Genomic DNA, 22,243 nt, shown 5'->3' with positions numbered 1-22,243 from the left:
GTTTTCTACATGCAGACGGTGAATTCAACAGTCTATTCTGTAATGCAGTGGTTCTTAACCAGGGTTCGATCGAACCCCTGGGGTTCGACGAAGCTGTTTCAGGGGTTCCGCGCGAACGTCCTCTGAAACATTAACACACGGCCTACTGAATGGTATATCAGCGAATATTTTTGGAAAATATTGTCCAGCCGAAAATTGATTGCGGCTTACGTGATGATAAATCACGTGTTGGTGCCAACAAATGGAAAGTTATCCTCTTATTACAAAAGTTGCCCTTGAAGTTCTCACGCCATTGGTAACAACTTATTTATGCGAGCATGCGTTTTCTATTCTGGTGGATGCTAAAGCAAAAAAACGAAACCGGCTTGCATGCGAAAATGACATGAGAATTGTTGTTTCCGAGACAAAGCCTCGAATCTCACTATTGGTCTCCGAAAAACAACAACAGAAGTCTCATTGATACAGTAATGTATTACTATTAAATGTGGTAGATATTTGTTTTTGTGACTCAGTGACATTTGTTTTTGGACCAGCTTGTCTCACCCAGAGACTTAATTGTCTATCTTAATGGTGAAGTTTGCTAGACTTCATCAATAGTAACACGTAAATGACAACTGTATATTCTGATTATATTGAAGTTTCTTTGAACGATTACATTTAGACAAAACATTGGCTCAGCAGCAACAGCCGAAAGCTGTCACTGCTGCAAGTATTTTGCAGCCACATCTCAGTACACGAATCAGCAACTGGTAATAAGAAGGAACGCAAAATACACAACCACGAAATTTATATCACGACTTTAAGCGGTACACAGGAAGTCGTCGGTATGATATTTATGTCACGTTTCATAAAGCCGATTTCCGTAAACAAGTATTCTATGCCGCATTCAGATATAAAATCTATATAATATAATAATCCATAATCATCACAATTCCATACAAAAGACTAAAAATAACAAAGAAAGCACAATGAAAAATTGTGACATGACAATGACAATTACGGTATGAAATTACGAGGTCAGAAATGCATGTTCTTAATTGATCACCGCTTTGTGGAACTCATTTCATGTCAGGTTATGATTTTTGATCATAGCAAGTTTTGATTTATATCATATGCATGCAAGTACAATTTACATAGAGCCAGGTCACATCTTTAGAAAACACTTGTTGGTGAGAAACAACTAGTTACCTATAAGCAAAAGAAACATTATTAGCCAGGCGAAATTTATGCCCATTGAAAGAAAATCAAAGTTAAAGAATTTAATAGTTCTTAATTATAAAAGTTTAGATATTTTTGGTTAAAATAGAAAACCCCACTGTAAATACCGAAAACAACTTTATTATAGGCCTATACAGTAACTAAATATAGAATCTAACAACTGTAAATTGAAATTAACTTACTTAAGCAGGTTGGCCATGTTCCAGACCAAAACCCTAAGTAGCACTTTACAGATGATACTCCATTTCGGTCTGTGTACCCCGGCTTGCAAGTGTAATAAACTCTGTCAAATTCATTGTACACAGACTTATGTGGAGAGTAGTTGGTGTTGTAATAGTTGTAAGGAGGACTGCATGTAGCTGTAACACATAATTTAATAAACTGAAAGATAATTTTGTGTACAGTATAATAGCCCTATATGTTAAGACTTATATACAAAGCAATAGTAATATTATTAACCTTAAAAAATAATAAGTTATTACTTAGATCTGCTACGAATTTAACCCGAAATTTTGTGTATTAATAAATGATTACGCATTAGTAAAGTGAAAGACTTTGTAAAATGACACGAGATCCTTACCACCAGCAGCTCTTGGAAAACGAACTGAAGCAAAAGCTGTTGCAGCAAAAGCGACAAGAAGTACAAAAATCGCAATCTTCATATTGTTGTTGTTGGTGAGTCTTGGTTCTGACACTGATGCCACCCAACCAATGTTCCCTCTTTATATACTTTTTCACAACTTCAAAACAGTGTTAAGCTTTGCTTTTGCGAATTGTTTTTCAAGGGAAAATTGTGTACTCTGTTTGAACGCAAACACTGCTTTTAACACGCAACCTATTGTTGACGTGTTAAATATCTGGTTTTTAATACACTGTCAAAGCTCGGTCTTTGTCAAAAACCTGCTTTATTTATTACTTGGTAAATATTTGCCAACACCAACGTCATGTCTCTGCACTGTAGTTAGTCATTTTAAAGGTTCCGGTAATTGTTATTAACACAAGTAAATCGGTGAGAAGAATTTGCCCTTTGCTGAAATACAAAGGCATTGAAATGTATCCTTATCCTGAATTATGTCCTCCATGTTTTCGCTTCTTTTGCTTCTTGTTATTTTCAATACATACAAATGTTTTGTGCTTTATTTTGTGTTTTTGTTATTGGTGTGTTTTCATATTTTTATCTTGCGTTATTTTTTTATTATAACTCTGTTTTAGGCTTGGCAGTCGCACCAATATTTTTATGGAATCATGTACTTTATCACATTGTAAGTTTTAAGTTCTTGGTTTATGTTTTTAAATGAATATTCTATTTTAGCTTTTTATAGTAAATTACAAAAAACTAAACAACAAACACGTTAGTAAGTCAGGTTTGCATTGGAGCTTGAATGCAAGTCTATATTTCCATTACTACTTCTTGACGTTGTTACAAGTCACGTCACCAAAATATTTTTGTTGCTCAACCGTTTTATTTCTTAATGGAAAATATTTACTTAAGCCAGAGTTAGTTCCGTCTAGTCATTTTGATGGTTTCAGCAAATATTTATAGCTAAAGTGAAATGGAAAGGAGAATTGACCTGTTACTTTTATTTTGCAAGTATACAGATGTTGGCAGAAATTTTGTAATAAGTATTTAATATTAATTATTTGGTAATTACGTAAATTCAATTACTCTGGTAAAATTGTTCATGCAACAAACGATAAATAATTTTCATCATAAGAGTGTATGTAATTTTCATCTTCACTATCATGAAACACGGCAGATGGAATATCATCAGATGCCGTACCACCGCATCTTCATCATGCTCTTTTATGAACTCAACGCTCCTGAACATGTCTTGGAGTCGATCAACTTCCAAACTCTCACTGCGTTTACGTAAGCTGGCGAATATTTTTTGTTATTTTAACTTGGTTCATACGTTTCTTGCAGCTGCTTGGACGTTGAAGCCTATTTGACTTTTAAATTTATTACCAGCAATGGAATATGATTAACGATTTTGAACTAGAGTATAGCACCTTTGAGTTATCGTAGCATATCACTGGCCAGTGTTTACGACAGTTTAAACACAAACCACTGTGAATCTCCTATATGACAAGACGATATCACCCAGCGGTATATTTCACGGTAATTTAATTTCAATCCAGCAACACTTACCACATCCTGCGACCTAACAAGGCTCCCGGGTTTGCGTTTGCCTGGCTCGAACTCATATCATATCGCGCCTTCATATCTCGGATGCTGCTGCACACACCTCAGCAGAAGGGATGGCCCATGTACGCCCAACTACTCATCGATCTTTTCAAGTTTCTCGCACCTTTCTTGAGGAACGTTGAGATGACGAAATCAATCCAGATACTTTACAAGGTAAGTCATGGCTTGATTTGTGGCAGTGTCTAACATGCTTCTTAAAACGGGAACCTGTCCGTTCACTGCGCACTGTCGTAGCTTTCCACTTACATAATTTACATTTTCTGTGTATTAGAGTTACAAAAACCTGAGCGATAACTAAAACGTTGTACAGTATCTGAATATATGTGCAATGTGTAATGCTCTATTCTCACATATTTCAGCGTCCTAAAATTTGTAGCAAGTGTTTTTGTGTGGAGTAGTGCACATGCTTAAAGAGGTGTAATTTTTATGTTTATTGCAAATCAAACCGAACGGTGTCACGCAGGGCACACTTCGTCTACTACTGGTTTTACTTCACGACTTCCCGGAATTCTTGTGCGACTACCATTACGGATTTTGTGACGTCATTCCAGCCAACTGCATTCAACTGCGCAATTTGATACTAAGCGCTTTCCCGCGCAATATGCGGTTGCCTGACCCATTCACGCCAAACTTGAAGGTAAAAGCGTTACTACTGTTGTACTTCCACTGATGGGGTATATCTGTGACCTTTTCACTGGTCCAGTCTAACTTTTTTTCTTTTCAAAGGTCGACATGCTTCAAGAGATCAACGTGGCGCCACGTATTTTAACCAACTTCGTGGCAGTGATGCCAGGCGCCTTCCAGAAAGACCTGGATAGTTACTTGAAGACCAGAGCACCGGTCACATTCGTCTCAGATCTGAGGTCAAACTTGCAGGTAACTTGCGGTAATTTCTTGGTGAGAAACCTTGTGGAAACAAGGTAGTTCTGAGCAATTGCGGTAGCTTTGAATGTTTTATGTTTGATAAAACTCTGATTGATTTACTTGGGGTTAAATTTCTCACCGAATTCGAAACAGAACTTTCAATAAAGCGTCGTTTTTCAGCTCGGCAACGAACCGGGCCTCAAGTACAACATTCCACTCATCAACTCCCTGGTCATGTACGTCGGCACGCAGGCGATCGCTTACATTCACGGGAAAGGGGGTTCCCCTTCCATGGCCACCATCACGCATGCGTCCCACATGGACATCTTCCAAAATCTTGCCGTCGACCTTGATACCGAGGGTGAGTTAGTGATAATCATTAGCGATAACCATTGGTAAGGTGGGGCCAAGTGTTTTGGTCATATTTCATTGAATTTGAGTGAGCTGCCATGCTGAGTGAGGGCGGTGGGTAACTTGCTTTTCATCTTGTGTAGTTGCTCGGAATTTCGTAACAATTCCCACTCGCTATTTAAAACTAGCTGCGACTTGGCCCAGCACCAGGCCCGTAGCCAGCATGGGGCCAGGCGGGGCTCAACCGCTCCAGCCCATTACATTAAGCAACAGTGACGGAAATTTGCGCTTTATTTTGAAGTTAGTTTCATGATCAACCTGAAATCATTTAACTGATGTGTGGTAGCCTGCAGAAGACGGCGTTTCCCCATATAGGCCATTGGATTTGTTATCCGTTTACTAGAGCACAGTACCCGTACTTTTGTTATTGGCCGTCTATTTTTATTTAGCACCAGTTATATGACGTGAATACGTCATAATACGAATATGATCAATATTTGCCATTGCTAATAACTTCCCAAAAATTTTGCTTGTAAAAGAGGATTTTCCAAGTTCAGTATATGTCTGCTCCTCCCGGATTTTGTTGAGCCCCGCCTGGACAAGCAGGCTGGTTAGCGACCTGCATGGAACGATATTTAAAGTTCTTGGTTTTAAATTTATATTCATCTTTTTGTGTCGTCATCAGGTCGCTATCTGTTCTTGAACGCGATAGCCAATCAGCTTCGTTATCCGAACAGCCACACCCACTACTTCAGCTGTACCTTGCTCTACCTTTTCGCTGAAGCGAATCAAGAATCAATCCAAGAACAAATAACGAGGTAGGTGAACTTGAACTCTGTAATTGGGGCAAAATATGGTTTTAGAGCAGATGCCTCCTGGAAATTGAACCTTTGTTGATTTTACTTCCGTGCGCAATTGGAAAACACTTTACTGTATTTTGATAAAAAATAATAATCACTTAACCAGCCTCGCAAGATTATAATTGCAACTTAACCCGTCCGAAAGGGTCACCACGTAACAAATTATGCCCAAGCGTGAAATTTCTTGGTCACCTTTTTAAATGTATGTTTTAGTTTGTTTTGCGTTCTGCAACTTGCGTTGGTCGTTCTGCGCTCAATCGGTGATTGATTGCCGAAAGTTGCATAATTAAAATGCAGTAAATCATAGGCATATTAAAGAATTAGAACTTTGACAACTAATAGAATCTCTCAAATCTCAATGCTCGGTTGTTAATTGTTACAAGTCCTCAGACGTATTTTTAACGTCTTCTTTGCAGGGTTCTACTTGAGCGTTTGATCGTCAATCGACCACACCCGTGGGGTCTCCTCATCACCTTCATCGAACTCATCAAGAATCCCAGTTTCAAGTTCTGGAGCCACGAGTTTGTTCACTGCGCGCCCGAAATCTCCAAGTAATTTATCTTATTTTTTCTGTCACTTTTCTTTAAGTAGTTATCAAAATTTTTGACGTTTTTTTTCGACAACATTTTTTTCACTTTCCAGGCGAATACTTGACTTCACTGTCAACTTGATATCTATGTGTTTTCATTAGTAGAACGTTAAACTGTAGTTAAAGTTGTTGCAGTAGCAACCGATTTTGTTTCAGTAACTAGTTGTCAAGTATAAATAAATGCTGTATAAAACAAACCAGGTCCGTAATTGATTCATTGTAACAGTAAAATGCTCTATTTTCTTTCTTAGACTTTTCGAATCTGTTGCTCGGAGCTGCATGGGCAAGCAATTCAACCAGCAAGCAGCGGGTGAAGCGTCAACTTCCACCGCTTCCCCTGCCACTGTGGTTCAGTCGTCATAACCGCCATTGTTGCGTCATAAGCTCAGTCCTCAGTCAATGAATTTGACAAACTGACCGTGTTGTGGATTTTCGGTGTTGCCCGCTCGGACGTAACCTGTTGTAAATAAAAGCCTGATCGAGTATTGCTGGTAGTCGATTTGTTTCGCAATTACAGGCGTGTATAAAGATGTGGCTGTTCCTTTGAAGTTAAATGATTCGATTGAACCGATTTTAGCCCAGATGTTTTCCGGTTACAGAAAGCGAATTGTATGAAGTACACCGCTTCTGTATACTACATACACAGTAGCGTACATGTCTGTCATATTCCAGACTAATACCGTCAGTAACACATAACAATTGAACCCCCCTTTTGGTCTGTGTACCCCGGTTTGCAAAAGTAAAATAACATGTCTAATTTAACGTACTCCGACTTCACTGGAAAGTATTTGGCGTTGTAAATGTCGTAAGGAGAACTACATGTATCTGTAGCACATAGGTAAAATCGTGTTACTTATTGAAGTTTGTAGCAACTACCATTTGTATGATTATGTGTTTTTAGATCTCAAATCTTTATATGTATAAGCCATTTCATGTGGTGAGCATAAATACTGGTGAAATAGTTCAGTCAATAATTAATTGCCGTTTGATATATATATAGGGCACATGTCTGTGGTTCTCAGCCTTCCATGGATCGTGGCCGCCCTTACAGAGAACCTCAAAATCCTCAAAATTGTTGATTACAAAACACTTTTTACTTCACTACTGCGTGTGCAGTAACCTTTCCGCCACCTCGGCCCATCCAGGGTGACCATTGCTGCCGTTTGAGAAACCCTGGCATAGGCTATAGCTGTCTCAAAAAGATGATCTTGTAAACTGAATTTGCTTGGTTTTTCATACTGTTGTCATGCATCAACGTTGACCGGTTCAATAGCAAATGATTTTTATTTTAATATAAGTTGAGTTTTCCATAAATTTATAAATTCTACAAAAAAGCAATAGTTACGACTTGTCGTAGCACGAAAATAATACATAGATTGATTGAAAGGAGAATAAAATTGCAGAGTATAAAAAACTGCTTGGTTTGAGAGCTATAATTCAAAACTTTGAGAAAAACGCACGGAAAACAATAAGGTATGAAAGAGAAAGTAACCACTGAAGCACGATGGAAAATTACGGTTTTCTACATGCAGACGGTGAATTCAACAGTCTATTCTGTAATGCAGTGGTTCTTAACCAGGGTTCGATCGAACCCCTGGGGTTCGACGAAGCTGTTTCAGGGGTTCCGCGCGAACGTCCTCTGAAACATTAACACACGGCCTACTGAATGGTATATCAGCGAATATTTTTGGAAAATATTGTCCAGCCGAAAATTGATTGCCGCTTACGTGATGGTAAATCACGTGTTGGTGCCAACAAATGGAAAGTTATCCTCTTATTACAAAAGTTGCCCTTGAAGTTCTCACGCCATTGGTAACAACTTATTTATGCGAGCATGCGTTTTCTATTCTGGTGGATGCTAAAGCAAAAAAACGAAACCGGCTTGCATGCGAAAATGACATGAGAATTGTTGTTTCCGAGACAAAGCCTCGAATCTCACTATTGGTCTCCGAAAAACAACAACAGAAGTCTCATTGATACAGTAATGTATTACTATTAAATGTGGTAGATATTTGTTTTTGTGACTCAGCGAAAATTTGGGGTTCAACGAAAGCTTGCAGATTAGCGTAAGGGTTCGGCAGGTTGGTAAAGGTTAAGAACCACTGCTGTAATGGAATGGACCAGCTTGTCTCACCCAGAGACTTAATTGTCTATCTTAATAGTGAAGTTTGCTAGACTTCATCAATAGTAACACGTAAATGACAACTGTATATTCTGATTATATTGAAGTTTTTTTGAACGATTACATTTAGACAAAACATTGGCTCAGCAGCAACAGCCGAAAGCTGTCAATGCTGCAAGTATTTTGCAGCCACATCTCAGTACACGAATCAGCAACTGGTAATAAGAAGGAACGCAAAATACACAACCACGAAATTTATATCACGACTCTAAGCGGTACACAGGAAGTCGTCGGTATGATATTTTTATCACGTTTCATAAAGCCGATTTCCGTAAACAAGTATTCTATGCCGCATTCAGATATAAAATCTATATAATATAATAATCCATAATCATCACAATTCTATACAAAAGACTAAAAATAACAAAGAAAGCACAATGAAAAATTGTGACATGACAATGACAATTACGGTATGAAATTACGAGGTCAAAAATGCATGTTCTTAATCGATCACCGCTTTGTGTAACTCATTTCATGTCAGGTTATGATTTTTGATCATAGCAAGTTTTGATTTATATCATACGCATGCAAGTACAATTTACATAGAGCCAGGTCACATCTTTAGAAAACACTTGTTGGTGAGAAACAACTAGTTACCTATAAGCAAAAGAAACATTATTAGCCAGGCGAAATTTATGCCCATTGAAAGAAAATCAAAGTTAAAGAATTTAATAGTTCTTAATTATAAAAGTTTAGATATTTTTGGTTAAAATAGAAAACCCCACTGTAAATACCGAAAACAACTTTATTATAGGCCTATACAGTAACTAAATATAGAATCTAACAACTGTAAATTGAAATTAACTTACTTAAGCAGGTTGGCCATGTTCCAGACCAAAACCCTAAGTAGCACTTTACAGATGATACTCCATTTCGGTCTGTGTACCCCGGCTTGCAAGTGTAATAAACTCTGTCAAATTCATTGTACACAGACTTATGTGGAGAGTAGTTGGTGTTGTAATAGTTGTAAGGAGGACTGCATGTAGCTGTAACACATAATTTAATAAACTGAAAGATAATTTTGTGTACAGTATAATAGCCCTATATGTTAAGACTTATATACAAAGCAATAGTAATATTATTAACCTTAAAAAATAATAAGTTATTACTTAGATCTGCTACGAATTTAACCCGAAATTTTGTGTATTAATAAATGATTACGCATTAGTAAAGTGAAAGACTTTGTAAAATGACACGAGATCCTTACCACCAGCAGCTCTTGGAAAACGAACTGAAGCAAAAGCTGTTGCAGCAAAAGCGACAAGAAGTACAAAAATCGCAATCTTCATATTGTTGTTGTTGGTGAGTCTTGGTTCTGACACTGATGCCACCCAACCAATGTTCCCTCTTTATATACTTTTTCACAACTTCAAAACAGTGTTAAGCTTTGCTTTTGCGAATTGTTTTTCAAGGGAAAATTGTGTACTCTGTTTGAACGCAAACACTGCTTTTAACACGCAACCTATTGTTGACGTGTTAAATATCTGGTTTTTAATACACTGTCAAAGCTCGGTCTTTGTCAAAAACCTGCTTTATTTATTACTTGGTAAATATTTGCCAACACCAACGTCATGTCTCTGCACTGTAGTTAGTCATTTTAAAGGTTCCGGTAATTGTTATTAACACAAGTAAATCGGTGAGAAGAATTTGCCATTTGCTGAAATACAAAGGCATTGAAATGTATCCTTATCCTGAATTATGTCCTCCATGTTTTCGCTTCTTTTGCTTCTTGTTATTTTCAATACATACAAATGTTTTGTGCTTTATTTTGTGTTTTTGTTATTGGTGTGTTTTCATATTTTTATCTTGCGTTATTTTTTTATTATAACTCTGTTTTAGGCTTGGCAGTCGCACCAATATTTTTATGGAATCATGTACTTTATCACATTGTAAGTTTTAAGTTCTTGGTTTATGTTTTTAAATGAATATTCTATTTTAGCTTTTTATAGTAAATTACAAAAAACTAAACAACAAACACGTTAGTAAGTCAGGTTTGCATTGGAGCTTGAATGCAAGTCTATATTTCCATTACTACTTCTTGACGTTGTTACAAGTCACGTCACCAAAATATTTTTGTTGCTCAACCGTTTTATTTCTTAATGGAAAATATTTACTTAAGCCAGAGTTAGTTCCGTCTAGTCATTTTGATGGTTTCAGCAAATATTTATAGCTAAAGTGAAATGGAAAGGAGAATTGACCTGTTACTTTTATTTTGCAAGTATACAGATGTTGGCAGAAATTTTGTAATAAGTATTTAATATTAATTATTTGGTAATTACGTAAATTCAATTACTCTGGTAAAATTGTTCATGCAACAAACGATAAATAATTTTCATCATAAGAGTGTATGTAATTTTCATCTTCACTATCATGAAACACGGCAGATGGAATATCATCAGATGCCGTACCACCGCATCTTCATCATGCTCTTTTATGAACTCAACGCTCCTGAACATGTCTTGGAGTCGATCAACTTCCAAACTCTCACTGCGTTTACGTAAGCTGGCGAATATTTTTTGTTATTTTAACTTGGTTCATACGTTTCTTGCAGCTGCTTGGACGTTGAAGCCTATTTGACTTTTAAATTTATTACCAGCAATGGAATATGATTAACGATTTTGAACTAGAGTATAGCACCTTTGAGTTATCGTAGCATATCACTGGCCAGTGTTTACGACAGTTTAAACACAAACCACTGTGAATCTCCTATATGACAAGACGATATCACCCAGCGGTATATTTCACGGTAATTTAATTTCAATCCAGCAACACTTACCACATCCTGCGACCTAACAAGGCTCCCGGGTTTGCGTTTGCCTGGCTCGAACTCATATCATATCGCGCCTTCATATCTCGGATGCTGCTGCACACACCTCAGCAGAAGGGATGGCCCATGTACGCCCAACTACTCATCGATCTTTTCAAGTTTCTCGCACCTTTCTTGAGGAACGTTGAGATGACGAAATCAATCCAGATACTTTACAAGGTAAGTCATGGCTTGATTTGTGGCAGTGTCTAACATGCTTCTTAAAACGGGAACCTGTCCGTTCACTGCGCACTGTCGTAGCTTTCCACTTACATAATTTACATTTTCTGTGTATTAGAGTTACAAAAACCTGAGCGATAACTAAAACGTTGTACAGTATCTGAATATATGTGCAATGTGTAATGCTCTATTCTCACATATTTCAGCGTCCTAAAATTTGTAGCAAGTGTTTTTGTGTGGAGTAGTGCACATGCTTAAAGAGGTGTAATTTTTATGTTTATTGCAAATCAAACCGAACGGTGTCACGCAGGGCACACTTCGTCTACTACTGGTTTTACTTCACGACTTCCCGGAATTCTTGTGCGACTACCATTACGGATTTTGTGACGTCATTCCAGCCAACTGCATTCAACTGCGCAATTTGATACTAAGCGCTTTCCCGCGCAATATGCGGTTGCCTGACCCATTCACGCCAAACTTGAAGGTAAAAGCGTTACTACTGTTGTACTTCCACTGATGGGGTATATCTGTGACCTTTTCACTGGTCCAGTCTAACTTTTTTTCTTTTCAAAGGTCGACATGCTTCAAGAGATCAACGTGGCGCCACGTATTTTAACCAACTTCGTGGCAGTGATGCCAGGCGCCTTCCAGAAAGACCTGGATAGTTACTTGAAGACCAGAGCACCGGTCACATTCGTCTCAGATCTGAGGTCAAACTTGCAGGTAACTTGCGGTAATTTCTTGGTGAGAAACCTTGTGGAAACAAGGTAGTTCTGAGCAATTGCGGTAGCTTTGAATGTTTTATGTTTGATAAAACTCTGATTGATTTACTTGGGGTTAAATTTCTCACCGAATTCGAAACAGAACTTTCAATAAAGCGTCGTTTTTCAGCTCGGCAACGAACCGGGCCTCAAGTACAACATTCCACTCATCAACTCCCTGGTCATGTACGTCGGCACGCAGGCGATCGCTTACATTCACGGGAAAGGGGGTTCCCCTTCCATGGCCACCATCACGCATGCGTCCCACATGGACATCTTCCAAAATCTTGCCGTCGACCTTGATACCGAGGGTGAGTTAGTGATAATCATTAGCGATAACCATTGGTAAGGTGGGGCCAAGTGTTTTGGTCATATTTCATTGAATTTGAGTGAGCTGCCATGCTGAGTGAGGGCGGTGGGTAACTTGCTTTTCATCTTGTGTAGTTGCTCGGAATTTCGTAACAATTCCCACTCGCTATTTAAAACTAGCTGCGACTTGGCCCAGCACCAGGCCCGTAGCCAGCATGGGGCCAGGCGGGGCTCAACCGCTCCAGCCCATTACATTAAGCAACAGTGACGGAAATTTGCGCTTTATTTTGAAGTTAGTTTCATGATCAACCTGAAATCATTTAACTGATGTGTGGTAGCCTGCAGAAGACGGCGTTTCCCCATATAGGCCATTGGATTTGTTATCCGTTTACTAGAGCACAGTACCCGTACTTTTGTTATTGGCCGTCTATTTTTATTTAGCACCAGTTATATGACGTGAATACGTCATAATACGAATATGATCAATATTTGCCATTGCTAATAACTTCCCAAAAATTTTGCTTGTAAAAGAGGATTTTCCAAGTTCAGTATATGTCTGCTCCTCCCGGATTTTGTTGAGCCCCGCCTGGACAAGCAGGCTGGTTAGCGACCTGCATGGAACGATATTTAAAGTTCTTGGTTTTAAATTTATATTCATCTTTTTGTGTCGTCATCAGGTCGCTATCTGTTCTTGAACGCGATAGCCAATCAGCTTCGTTATCCGAACAGCCACACCCACTACTTCAGCTGTACCTTGCTCTACCTTTTCGCTGAAGCGAATCAAGAATCAATCCAAGAACAAATAACGAGGTAGGTGAACTTGAACTCTGTAATTGGGGCAAAATATGGTTTTAGAGCAGATGCCTCCTGGAAATTGAACCTTTGTTGATTTTACTTCCGTGCGCAATTGGAAAACACTTTACTGTATTTTGATAAAAAATAATAATCACTTAACCAGCCTCGCAAGATTATAATTGCAACTTAACCCGTCCGAAAGGGTCACCACGTAACAAATTATGCCCAAGCGTGAAATTTCTTGGTCACCTTTTTAAATGTATGTTTTAGTTTGTTTTGCGTTCTGCAACTTGCGTTGGTCGTTCTGCGCTCAATCGGTGATTGATTGCCGAAAGTTGCATAATTAAAATGCAGTAAATCATAGGCATATTAAAGAATTAGAACTTTGACAACTAATAGAATCTCTCAAATCTCAATGCTCGGTTGTTAATTGTTACAAGTCCTCAGACGTATTTTTAACGTCTTCTTTGCAGGGTTCTACTTGAGCGTTTGATCGTCAATCGACCACACCCGTGGGGTCTCCTCATCACCTTCATCGAACTCATCAAGAATCCCAGTTTCAAGTTCTGGAGCCACGAGTTTGTTCACTGCGCGCCCGAAATCTCCAAGTAATTTATCTTATTTTTTCTGTCACTTTTCTTTAAGTAGTTATCAAAATTTTTGACGTTTTTTTTCGACAACATTTTTTTCACTTTCCAGGCGAATACTTGACTTCACTGTCAACTTGATATCTATGTGTTTTCATTAGTAGAACGTTAAACTGTAGTTAAAGTTGTTGCAGTAGCAACCGATTTTGTTTCAGTAACTAGTTGTCAAGTATAAATAAATGCTGTATAAAACAAACCAGGTCCGTAATTGATTCATTGTAACAGTAAAATGCTCTATTTTCTTTCTTAGACTTTTCGAATCTGTTGCTCGGAGCTGCATGGGCAAGCAATTCAACCAGCAAGCAGCGGGTGAAGCGTCAACTTCCACCGCTTCCCCTGCCACTGTGGTTCAGTCGTCATAACCGCCATTGTTGCGTCATAAGCTCAGTCCTCAGTCAATGAATTTGACAAACTGACCGTGTTGTGGATTTTCGGTGTTGCCCGCTCGGACGTAACCTGTTGTAAATAAAAGCCTGATCGAGTATTGCTGGTAGTCGATTTGTTTCGCAATTACAGGCGTGTATAAAGATGTGGCTGTTCCTTTGAAGTTAAATGATTCGATTGAACCGATTTTAGCCCAGATGTTTTCCGGTTACAGAAAGCGAATTGTATGAAGTACACCGCTTCTGTATACTACATACACAGTAGCGTACATGTCTGTCATATTCCAGACTAATACCGTCAGTAACACATAACAATTGAACCCCCCTTTTGGTCTGTGTACCCCGGTTTGCAAAAGTAAAATAACATGTCTAATTTAACGTACTCCGACTTCACTGGAAAGTATTTGGCGTTGTAAATGTCGTAAGGAGAACTACATGTATCTGTAGCACATAGGTAAAATCGTGTTACTTATTGAAGTTTGTAGCAACTACCATTTGTATGATTATGTGTTTTTAGATCTCAAATCTTTATATGTATAAGCCATTTCATGTGGTGAGCATAAATACTGGTGAAATAGTTCAGTCAATAATTAATTGCCGTTTGATATATATATAGGGCACATGTCTGTGGTTCTCAGCCTTCCATGGATCGTGGCCGCCCTTACAGAGAACCTCAAAATCCTCAAAATTGTTGATTACAAAACACTTTTTACTTCACTACTGCGTGTGCAGTAACCTTTCCGCCACCTCGGCCCATCCAGGGTGACCATTGCTGCCGTTTGAGAAACCCTGGCATAGGCTATAGCTGTCTCAAAAAGATGATCTTGTAAACTGAATTTGCTTGGTTTTTCATACTGTTGTCATGCATCAACGTTGACCGGTTCAATAGCAAATGATTTTTATTTTAATATAAGTTGAGTTTTCCATAAATTTATAAATTCTACAAAAAAGCAATAGTTACGACTTGTCGTAGCACGAAAATAATACATAGATTGATTGAAAGGAGAATAAAATTGCAGAGTATAAAAAACTGCTTGGTTTGAGTCTTTGAGAGCTATAATTCAAAACTTTGAGAAAAACGCACGGAAAACAATAAGGTATGAAAGAGAAAGTAACCACTGAAGCACGATGGAAAATTACGGTTTTCTACATGCAGACGGTGAATTCAACAGTCTATTCTGTAATGCAGTGGTTCTTAACCAGGGTTCGATCGAACCCCTGGGGTTCGACGAAGCTGTTTCAGGGGTTCCGCGCGAACGTCCTCTGAAACATTAACACACGGCCTACTGAATGGTATATCAGCGAATATTTTTGGAAAATATTGTCCAGCCGAAAATTGATTGCCGCTTACGTGATGGTAAATCACGTGTTGGTGCCAACAAATGGAAAGTTATCCTCTTATTACAAAAGTTGCCCTTGAAGTTCTCACGCCATTGGTAACAACTTATTTATGCGAGCATGCGTTTTCTATTCTGGTGGATGCTAAAGCAAAAAAACGAAACCGGCTTGCATGCGAAAATGACATGAGAATTGTTGTTTCCGAGACAAAGCCTCGAATCTCACTATTGGTCTCCGAAAAACAACAACAGAAGTCTCATTGATACAGTAATGTATTACTATTAAATGTGGTAGATATTTGTTTTTGTGACTCAGCGAAAATTTGGGGTTCAACGAAAGCTTGCAGATTAGCGTAAGGGTTCGGCAGGTTGGTAAAGGTTAAGAACCACTGCTGTAATGGAATGGACCAGCTTGTCTCACCCAGAGACTTAATTGTCTATCTTAATAGTGAAGTTTGCTAGACTTCATCAATAGTAACACGTAAATGACAACTGTATATTCTGATTATATTGAAGTTTTTTTGAACGATTACATTTAGACAAAACATTGGCTCAGCAGCAACAGCCGAAAGCTGTCAATGCTGCAAGTATTTTGCAGCCACATCTCAGTACACGAATCAGCAACTGGTAATAAGAAGGAACGCAAAATACACAACCACGAAATTTATATCACGACTCTAAGCGGTACACAGGAAGTCGTCGGTATGATATTTTTATCACGTTTCATAAAGCCGATTTCCGTAAACAAGTATTCTATGCCGCATTCAGATATAAAATCTATATAATATAATAATCCATAATCATCACAATTCTATACAAAAGACTAAAAATAACAAAGAAAGCACAATGAAAAATTGTGACATGACAATGACAATTACGGTATGAAATTACGAGGTCAAAAATGCATGTTCTTAATCGATCACCGCTTTGTGTAACTCATTTCATGTCAGGTTATGATTTTTGATCATAGCAAGTTTTGATTTATATCATACGCATGCAAGTACAATTTACATAGAGCCAGGTCACATCTTTAGAAAACACTTGTTGGTGAGAAACAACTAGTTACCTATAAGCAAAAGAAACATTATTAGCCAGGCGAAATTTATGCCCATTGAAAGAAAATCAAAGTTAAAGAATTTAATAGTTCTTAATTATAAAAGTTTAGATATTTTTGGTTAAAATAGAAAACCCCACTGTAAATACCGAAAACAACTTTATTATAGGCCTATACAGTAACTAAATATAGAATCTAACAACTGTAAATTGAAATTAACTTACTTAAGCAGGTTGGCCATGTTCCAGACCAAAACCCTAAGTAGCACTTTACAGATGATACTCCATTTCGGTCTGTGTACCCCGGCTTGCAAGTGTAATAAACTCTGTCAAATTCATTGTACACAGACTTATGTGGAGAGTAGTTGGTGTTGTAATAGTTGTAAGGAGGACTGCATGTAGCTGTAACACATAATTTAATAAACTGAAAGATAATTTTGTGTACAGTATAATAGCCCTATATGTTAAGACTTATATACAAAGCAATAGTAATATTATTAACCTTAAAAAATAATAAGTTATTACTTAGATCTGCTACGAATTTAACCCGAAATTTTGTGTATTAATAAATGATTACGCATTAGTAAAGTGAAAGACTTTGTAAAATGACACGAGATCCTTACCACCAGCAGCTCTTGGAAAACGAACTGAAGCAAAAGCTGTTGCAGCAAAAGCGACAAGAAGTACAAAAATCGCAATCTTCATATTGTTGTTGTTGGTGAGTCTTGGTTCTGACACTGATGCCACCCAACCAATGTTCCCTCTTTATATACTTTTTCACAACTTCAAAACAGTGTTAAGCTTTGCTTTTGCGAATTGTTTTTCAAGGGAAAATTGTGTACTCTGTTTGAACGCAAACACTGCTTTTAACACGCAACCTATTGTTGACGTGTTAAATATCTGGTTTTTAATACACTGTCAAAGCTCGGTCTTTGTCAAAAACCTGCTTTATTTATTACTTGGTAAATATTTGCCAACACCAACGTCATGTCTCTGCACTGTAGTTAGTCATTTTAAAGGTTCCGGTAATTGTTATTAACACAAGTAAATCGGTGAGAAGAATTTGCCCTTTGCTGAAATACAAAGGCATTGAAATGTATCCTTATCCTGAATTATGTCCTCCATGTTTTCGCTTCTTTTGCTTCTTGTTATTTTCAATACATACAAATGTTTTGTGCTTTATTTTGTGTTTTTGTTATTGGTGTGTTTTCATATTTTTATCTTGCGTTATTTTTTTATTATAACTCTGTTTTAGGCTTGGCAGTCGCACCAATATTTTTATGGAATCATGTACTTTATCACATTGTAAGTTTTAAGTTCTTGGTTTATGTTTTTAAATGAATATTCTATTTTAGCTTTTTATAGTAAATTACAAAAAACTAAACAACAAACACGTTAGTAAGTCAGGTTTGCATTGGAGCTTGAATGCAAGTCTATATTTCCATTACTACTTCTTGACGTTGTTACAAGTCACGTCACCAAAATATTTTTGTTGCTCAACCGTTTTATTTCTTAATGGAAAATATTTACTTAAGCCAGAGTTAGTTCCGTCTAGTCATTTTGATGGTTTCAGCAAATATTTATAGCTAAAGTGAAATGGAAAGGAGAATTGACCTGTTACTTTTATTTTGCAAGTATACAGATGTTGGCAGAAATTTTGTAATAAGTATTTAATATTAATTATTTGGTAATTACGTAAATTCAATTACTCTGGTAAAATTGTTCATGCAACAAACGATAAATAATTTTCATCATAAGAGTGTATGTAATTTTCATCTTCACTATCATGAAACACGGCAGATGGAATATCATCAGATGCCGTACCACCGCATCTTCATCATGCTCTTTTATGAACTCAACGCTCCTGAACATGTCTTGGAGTCGATCAACTTCCAAACTCTCACTGCGTTTACGTAAGCTGGCGAATATTTTTTGTTATTTTAACTTGGTTCATACGTTTCTTGCAGCTGCTTGGACGTTGAAGCCTATTTGACTTTTAAATTTATTACCAGCAATGGAATATGATTAACGATTTTGAACTAGAGTATAGCACCTTTGAGTTATCGTAGCATATCACTGGCCAGTGTTTACGACAGTTTAAACACAAACCACTGTGAATCTCCTATATGACAAGACGATATCACCCAGCGGTATATTTCACGGTAATTTAATTTCAATCCAGCAACACTTACCACATCCTGCGACCTAACAAGGCTCCCGGGTTTGCGTTTGCCTGGCTCGAACTCATATCATATCGCGCCTTCATATCTCGGATGCTGCTGCACACACCTCAGCAGAAGGGATGGCCCATGTACGCCCAACTACTCATCGATCTTTTCAAGTTTCTCGCACCTTTCTTGAGGAACGTTGAGATGACGAAATCAATCCAGATACTTTACAAGGTAAGTCATGGCTTGATTTGTGGCAGTGTCTAACATGCTTCTTAAAACGGGAACCTGTCCGTTCACTGCGCACTGTCGTAGCTTTCCACTTACATAATTTACATTTTCTGTGTATTAGAGTTACAAAAACCTGAGCGATAACTAAAACGTTGTACAGTATCTGAATATATGTGCAATGTGTAATGCTCTATTCTCACATATTTCAGCGTCCTAAAATTTGTAGCAAGTGTTTTTGTGTGGAGTAGTGCACATGCTTAAAGAGGTGTAATTTTTATGTTTATTGCAAATCAAACCGAACGGTGTCACGCAGGGCACACTTCGTCTACTACTGGTTTTACTTCACGACTTCCCGGAATTCTTGTGCGACTACCATTACGGATTTTGTGACGTCATTCCAGCCAACTGCATTCAACTGCGCAATTTGATACTAAGCGCTTTCCCGCGCAATATGCGGTTGCCTGACCCATTCACGCCAAACTTGAAGGTAAAAGCGTTACTACTGTTGTACTTCCACTGATGGGGTATATCTGTGACCTTTTCACTGGTCCAGTCTAACTTTTTTTCTTTTCAAAGGTCGACATGCTTCAAGAGATCAACGTGGCGCCACGTATTTTAACCAACTTCGTGGCAGTGATGCCAGGCGCCTTCCAGAAAGACCTGGATAGTTACTTGAAGACCAGAGCACCGGTCACATTCGTCTCAGATCTGAGGTCAAACTTGCAGGTAACTTGCGGTAATTTCTTGGTGAGAAACCTTGTGGAAACAAGGTAGTTCTGAGCAATTGCGGTAGCTTTGAATGTTTTATGTTTGATAAAACTCTGATTGATTTACTTGGGGTTAAATTTCTCACCGAATTCGAAACAGAACTTTCAATAAAGCGTCGTTTTTCAGCTCGGCAACGAACCGGGCCTCAAGTACAACATTCCACTCATCAACTCCCTGGTCATGTACGTCGGCACGCAGGCGATCGCTTACATTCACGGGAAAGGGGGTTCCCCTTCCATGGCCACCATCACGCATGCGTCCCACATGGACATCTTCCAAAATCTTGCCGTCGACCTTGATACCGAGGGTGAGTTAGTGATAATCATTAGCGATAACCATTGGTAAGGTGGGGCCAAGTGTTTTGGTCATATTTCATTGAATTTGAGTGAGCTGCCATGCTGAGTGAGGGCGGTGGGTAACTTGCTTTTCATCTTGTGTAGTTGCTCGGAATTTCGTAACAATTCCCACTCGCTATTTAAAACTAGCTGCGACTTGGCCCAGCACCAGGCCCGTAGCCAGCATGGGGCCAGGCGGGGCTCAACCGCTCCAGCCCATTACATTAAGCAACAGTGACGGAAATTTGCGCTTTATTTTGAAGTTAGTTTCATGATCAACCTGAAATCATTTAACTGATGTGTGGTAGCCTGCAGAAGACGGCGTTTCCCCATATAGGCCATTGGATTTGTTATCCGTTTACTAGAGCACAGTACCCGTACTTTTGTTATTGGCCGTCTATTTTTATTTAGCACCAGTTATATGACGTGAATACGTCATAATACGAATATGATCAATATTTGCCATTGCTAATAACTTCCCAAAAATTTTGCTTGTAAAAGAGGATTTTCCAAGTTCAGTATATGTCTGCTCCTCCCGGATTTTGTTGAGCCCCGCCTGGACAAGCAGGCTGGTTAGCGACCTGCATGGAACGATATTTAAAGTTCTTGGTTTTAAATTTATATTCATCTTTTTGTGTCGTCATCAGGTCGCTATCTGTTCTTGAACGCGATAGCCAATCAGCTTCGTTATCCGAACAGCCACACCCACTACTTCAGCTGTACCTTGCTCTACCTTTTCGCTGAAGCGAATCAAGAATCAATCCAAGAACAAATAACGAGGTAGGTGAACTTGAACTCTGTAATTGGGGCAAAATATGGTTTTAGAGCAGATGCCTCCTGGAAATTGAACCTTTGTTGATTTTACTTCCGTGCGCAATTGGAAAACACTTTACTGTATTTTGATAAAAAATAATAATCACTTAACCAGCCTCGCAAGATTATAATTGCAACTTAACCCGTCCGAAAGGGTCACCACGTAACAAATTATGCCCAAGCGTGAAATTTCTTGGTCACCTTTTTAAATGTATGTTTTAGTTTGTTTTGCGTTCTGCAACTTGCGTTGGTCGTTCTGCGCTCAATCGGTGATTGATTGCCGAAAGTTGCATAATTAAAATGCAGTAAATCATAGGCATATTAAAGAATTAGAACTTTGACAACTAATAGAATCTCTCAAATCTCAATGCTCGGTTGTTAATTGTTACAAGTCCTCAGACGTATTTTTAACGTCTTCTTTGCAGGGTTCTACTTGAGCGTTTGATCGTCAATCGACCACACCCGTGGGGTCTCCTCATCACCTTCATCGAACTCATCAAGAATCCCAGTTTCAAGTTCTGGAGCCACGAGTTTGTTCACTGCGCGCCCGAAATCTCCAAGTAATTTATCTTATTTTTTCTGTCACTTTTCTTTAAGTAGTTATCAAAATTTTTGACGTTTTTTTTCGACAACATTTTTTTCACTTTCCAGGCGAATACTTGACTTCACTGTCAACTTGATATCTATGTGTTTTCATTAGTAGAACGTTAAACTGTAGTTAAAGTTGTTGCAGTAGCAACCGATTTTGTTTCAGTAACTAGTTGTCAAGTATAAATAAATGCTGTATAAAACAAACCAGGTCCGTAATTGATTCATTGTAACAGTAAAATGCTCTATTTTCTTTCTTAGACTTTTCGAATCTGTTGCTCGGAGCTGCATGGGCAAGCAATTCAACCAGCAAGCAGCGGGTGAAGCGTCAACTTCCACCGCTTCCCCTGCCACTGTGGTTCAGTCGTCATAACCGCCATTGTTGCGTCATAAGCTCAGTCCTCAGTCAATGAATTTGACAAACTGACCGTGTTGTGGATTTTCGGTGTTGCCCGCTCGGACGTAACCTGTTGTAAATAAAAGCCTGATCGAGTATTGCTGGTAGTCGATTTGTTTCGCAATTACAGGCGTGTATAAAGATGTGGCTGTTCCTTTGAAGTTAAATGATTGGATTGAACCGATTTTAGCCCAGATGTTTTCCGGTTACAGAAAGCGAATTGTATGAAGTACACCGCTTCTGTATACTACATACACAGTAGCGTACATGTCTGTCATATTCCAGACTAATACCGTCAGTAACACATAACAATTGAACCCCCCTTTTGGTCTGTGTACCCCGGTTTGCAAAAGTAAAATAACATGTCTAATTTAACGTACTCCGACTTCACTGGAAAGTATT

The 22,243-nt window shown here is 38.4% G+C and overlaps 3 protein-coding genes and 3 long non-coding RNA genes across 9 annotated transcripts; 3 read left to right on the top strand and 3 right to left on the bottom strand.

The window, feature by feature from the left end:
- Positions 1–612: 612 nt before the first annotated feature.
- On the bottom strand, positions 613–3,382 carry LOC143461121 (uncharacterized). 2 transcript variants are annotated; one of them, XR_013118001.1, is made up of 4 exons: positions 3,368–3,382; positions 1,799–3,093; positions 1,401–1,577; positions 613–1,188 (listed from the first exon to the last, which is right to left on the bottom strand). It is a non-coding gene; the product is annotated as an uncharacterized LOC143461121 (long non-coding RNA). The 2 variants fall into 2 exon arrangements; XR_013118000.1 differs by lacking the exon at positions 3,368–3,382 and having other exon boundaries at positions 1,799–1,960.
- Positions 2,901–6,573, top strand: LOC143461120 (CCR4-NOT transcription complex subunit 1-like). The gene is made up of 8 exons (XM_076958911.1): positions 2,901–3,088; positions 3,358–3,577; positions 3,888–4,061; positions 4,151–4,300; positions 4,469–4,649; positions 5,325–5,457; positions 5,916–6,050; positions 6,340–6,573. The coding sequence occupies exons 1-8, from the start codon at positions 2,901–2,903 to the stop codon at positions 6,449–6,451; spliced, it is 1,293 nt and encodes a 430-aa protein (XP_076815026.1). The 3' UTR covers positions 6,452–6,573.
- A 1,718-nt stretch (positions 6,574–8,291) lies between these two features.
- On the bottom strand, positions 8,292–11,061 carry LOC143459934 (uncharacterized). 2 transcript variants are annotated; one of them, XR_013117809.1, is made up of 4 exons: positions 11,047–11,061; positions 9,478–10,772; positions 9,080–9,256; positions 8,292–8,867 (listed from the first exon to the last, which is right to left on the bottom strand). It is a non-coding gene; the product is annotated as an uncharacterized LOC143459934 (long non-coding RNA). The 2 variants fall into 2 exon arrangements; XR_013117808.1 differs by lacking the exon at positions 11,047–11,061 and having other exon boundaries at positions 9,478–9,639.
- Positions 10,580–14,252, top strand: LOC143459933 (CCR4-NOT transcription complex subunit 1-like). The gene is made up of 8 exons (XM_076957254.1): positions 10,580–10,767; positions 11,037–11,256; positions 11,567–11,740; positions 11,830–11,979; positions 12,148–12,328; positions 13,004–13,136; positions 13,595–13,729; positions 14,019–14,252. The coding sequence occupies exons 1-8, from the start codon at positions 10,580–10,582 to the stop codon at positions 14,128–14,130; spliced, it is 1,293 nt and encodes a 430-aa protein (XP_076813369.1). The 3' UTR covers positions 14,131–14,252.
- Positions 14,253–15,978: 1,726 nt separating this feature from the next.
- Positions 15,979–18,748, bottom strand: LOC143459903 (uncharacterized). 2 transcript variants are annotated; one of them, XR_013117800.1, is made up of 4 exons: positions 18,734–18,748; positions 17,165–18,459; positions 16,767–16,943; positions 15,979–16,554 (listed from the first exon to the last, which is right to left on the bottom strand). It is a non-coding gene; the product is annotated as an uncharacterized LOC143459903 (long non-coding RNA). The 2 variants fall into 2 exon arrangements; XR_013117799.1 differs by lacking the exon at positions 18,734–18,748 and having other exon boundaries at positions 17,165–17,326.
- Positions 18,267–21,939, top strand: LOC143459902 (CCR4-NOT transcription complex subunit 1-like). The gene is made up of 8 exons (XM_076957218.1): positions 18,267–18,454; positions 18,724–18,943; positions 19,254–19,427; positions 19,517–19,666; positions 19,835–20,015; positions 20,691–20,823; positions 21,282–21,416; positions 21,706–21,939. Exons 1-8 carry the CDS (start codon positions 18,267–18,269, stop codon positions 21,815–21,817), a joined length of 1,293 nt encoding a protein of 430 aa, XP_076813333.1. The 3' UTR covers positions 21,818–21,939.
- Positions 21,940–22,243: the final 304 nt, after the last annotated feature.

Source organism: Clavelina lepadiformis, chromosome 5 (genome assembly GCF_947623445.1).
Source record: "Clavelina lepadiformis chromosome 5, kaClaLepa1.1, whole genome shotgun sequence".
Taxonomy (NCBI): Eukaryota; Metazoa; Chordata; class Ascidiacea; order Aplousobranchia; family Clavelinidae; genus Clavelina; species Clavelina lepadiformis.
The sequence above is the reverse complement of the archived record's forward strand: the minus strand, read 5'-3'. Positions and strand labels throughout refer to the sequence as shown.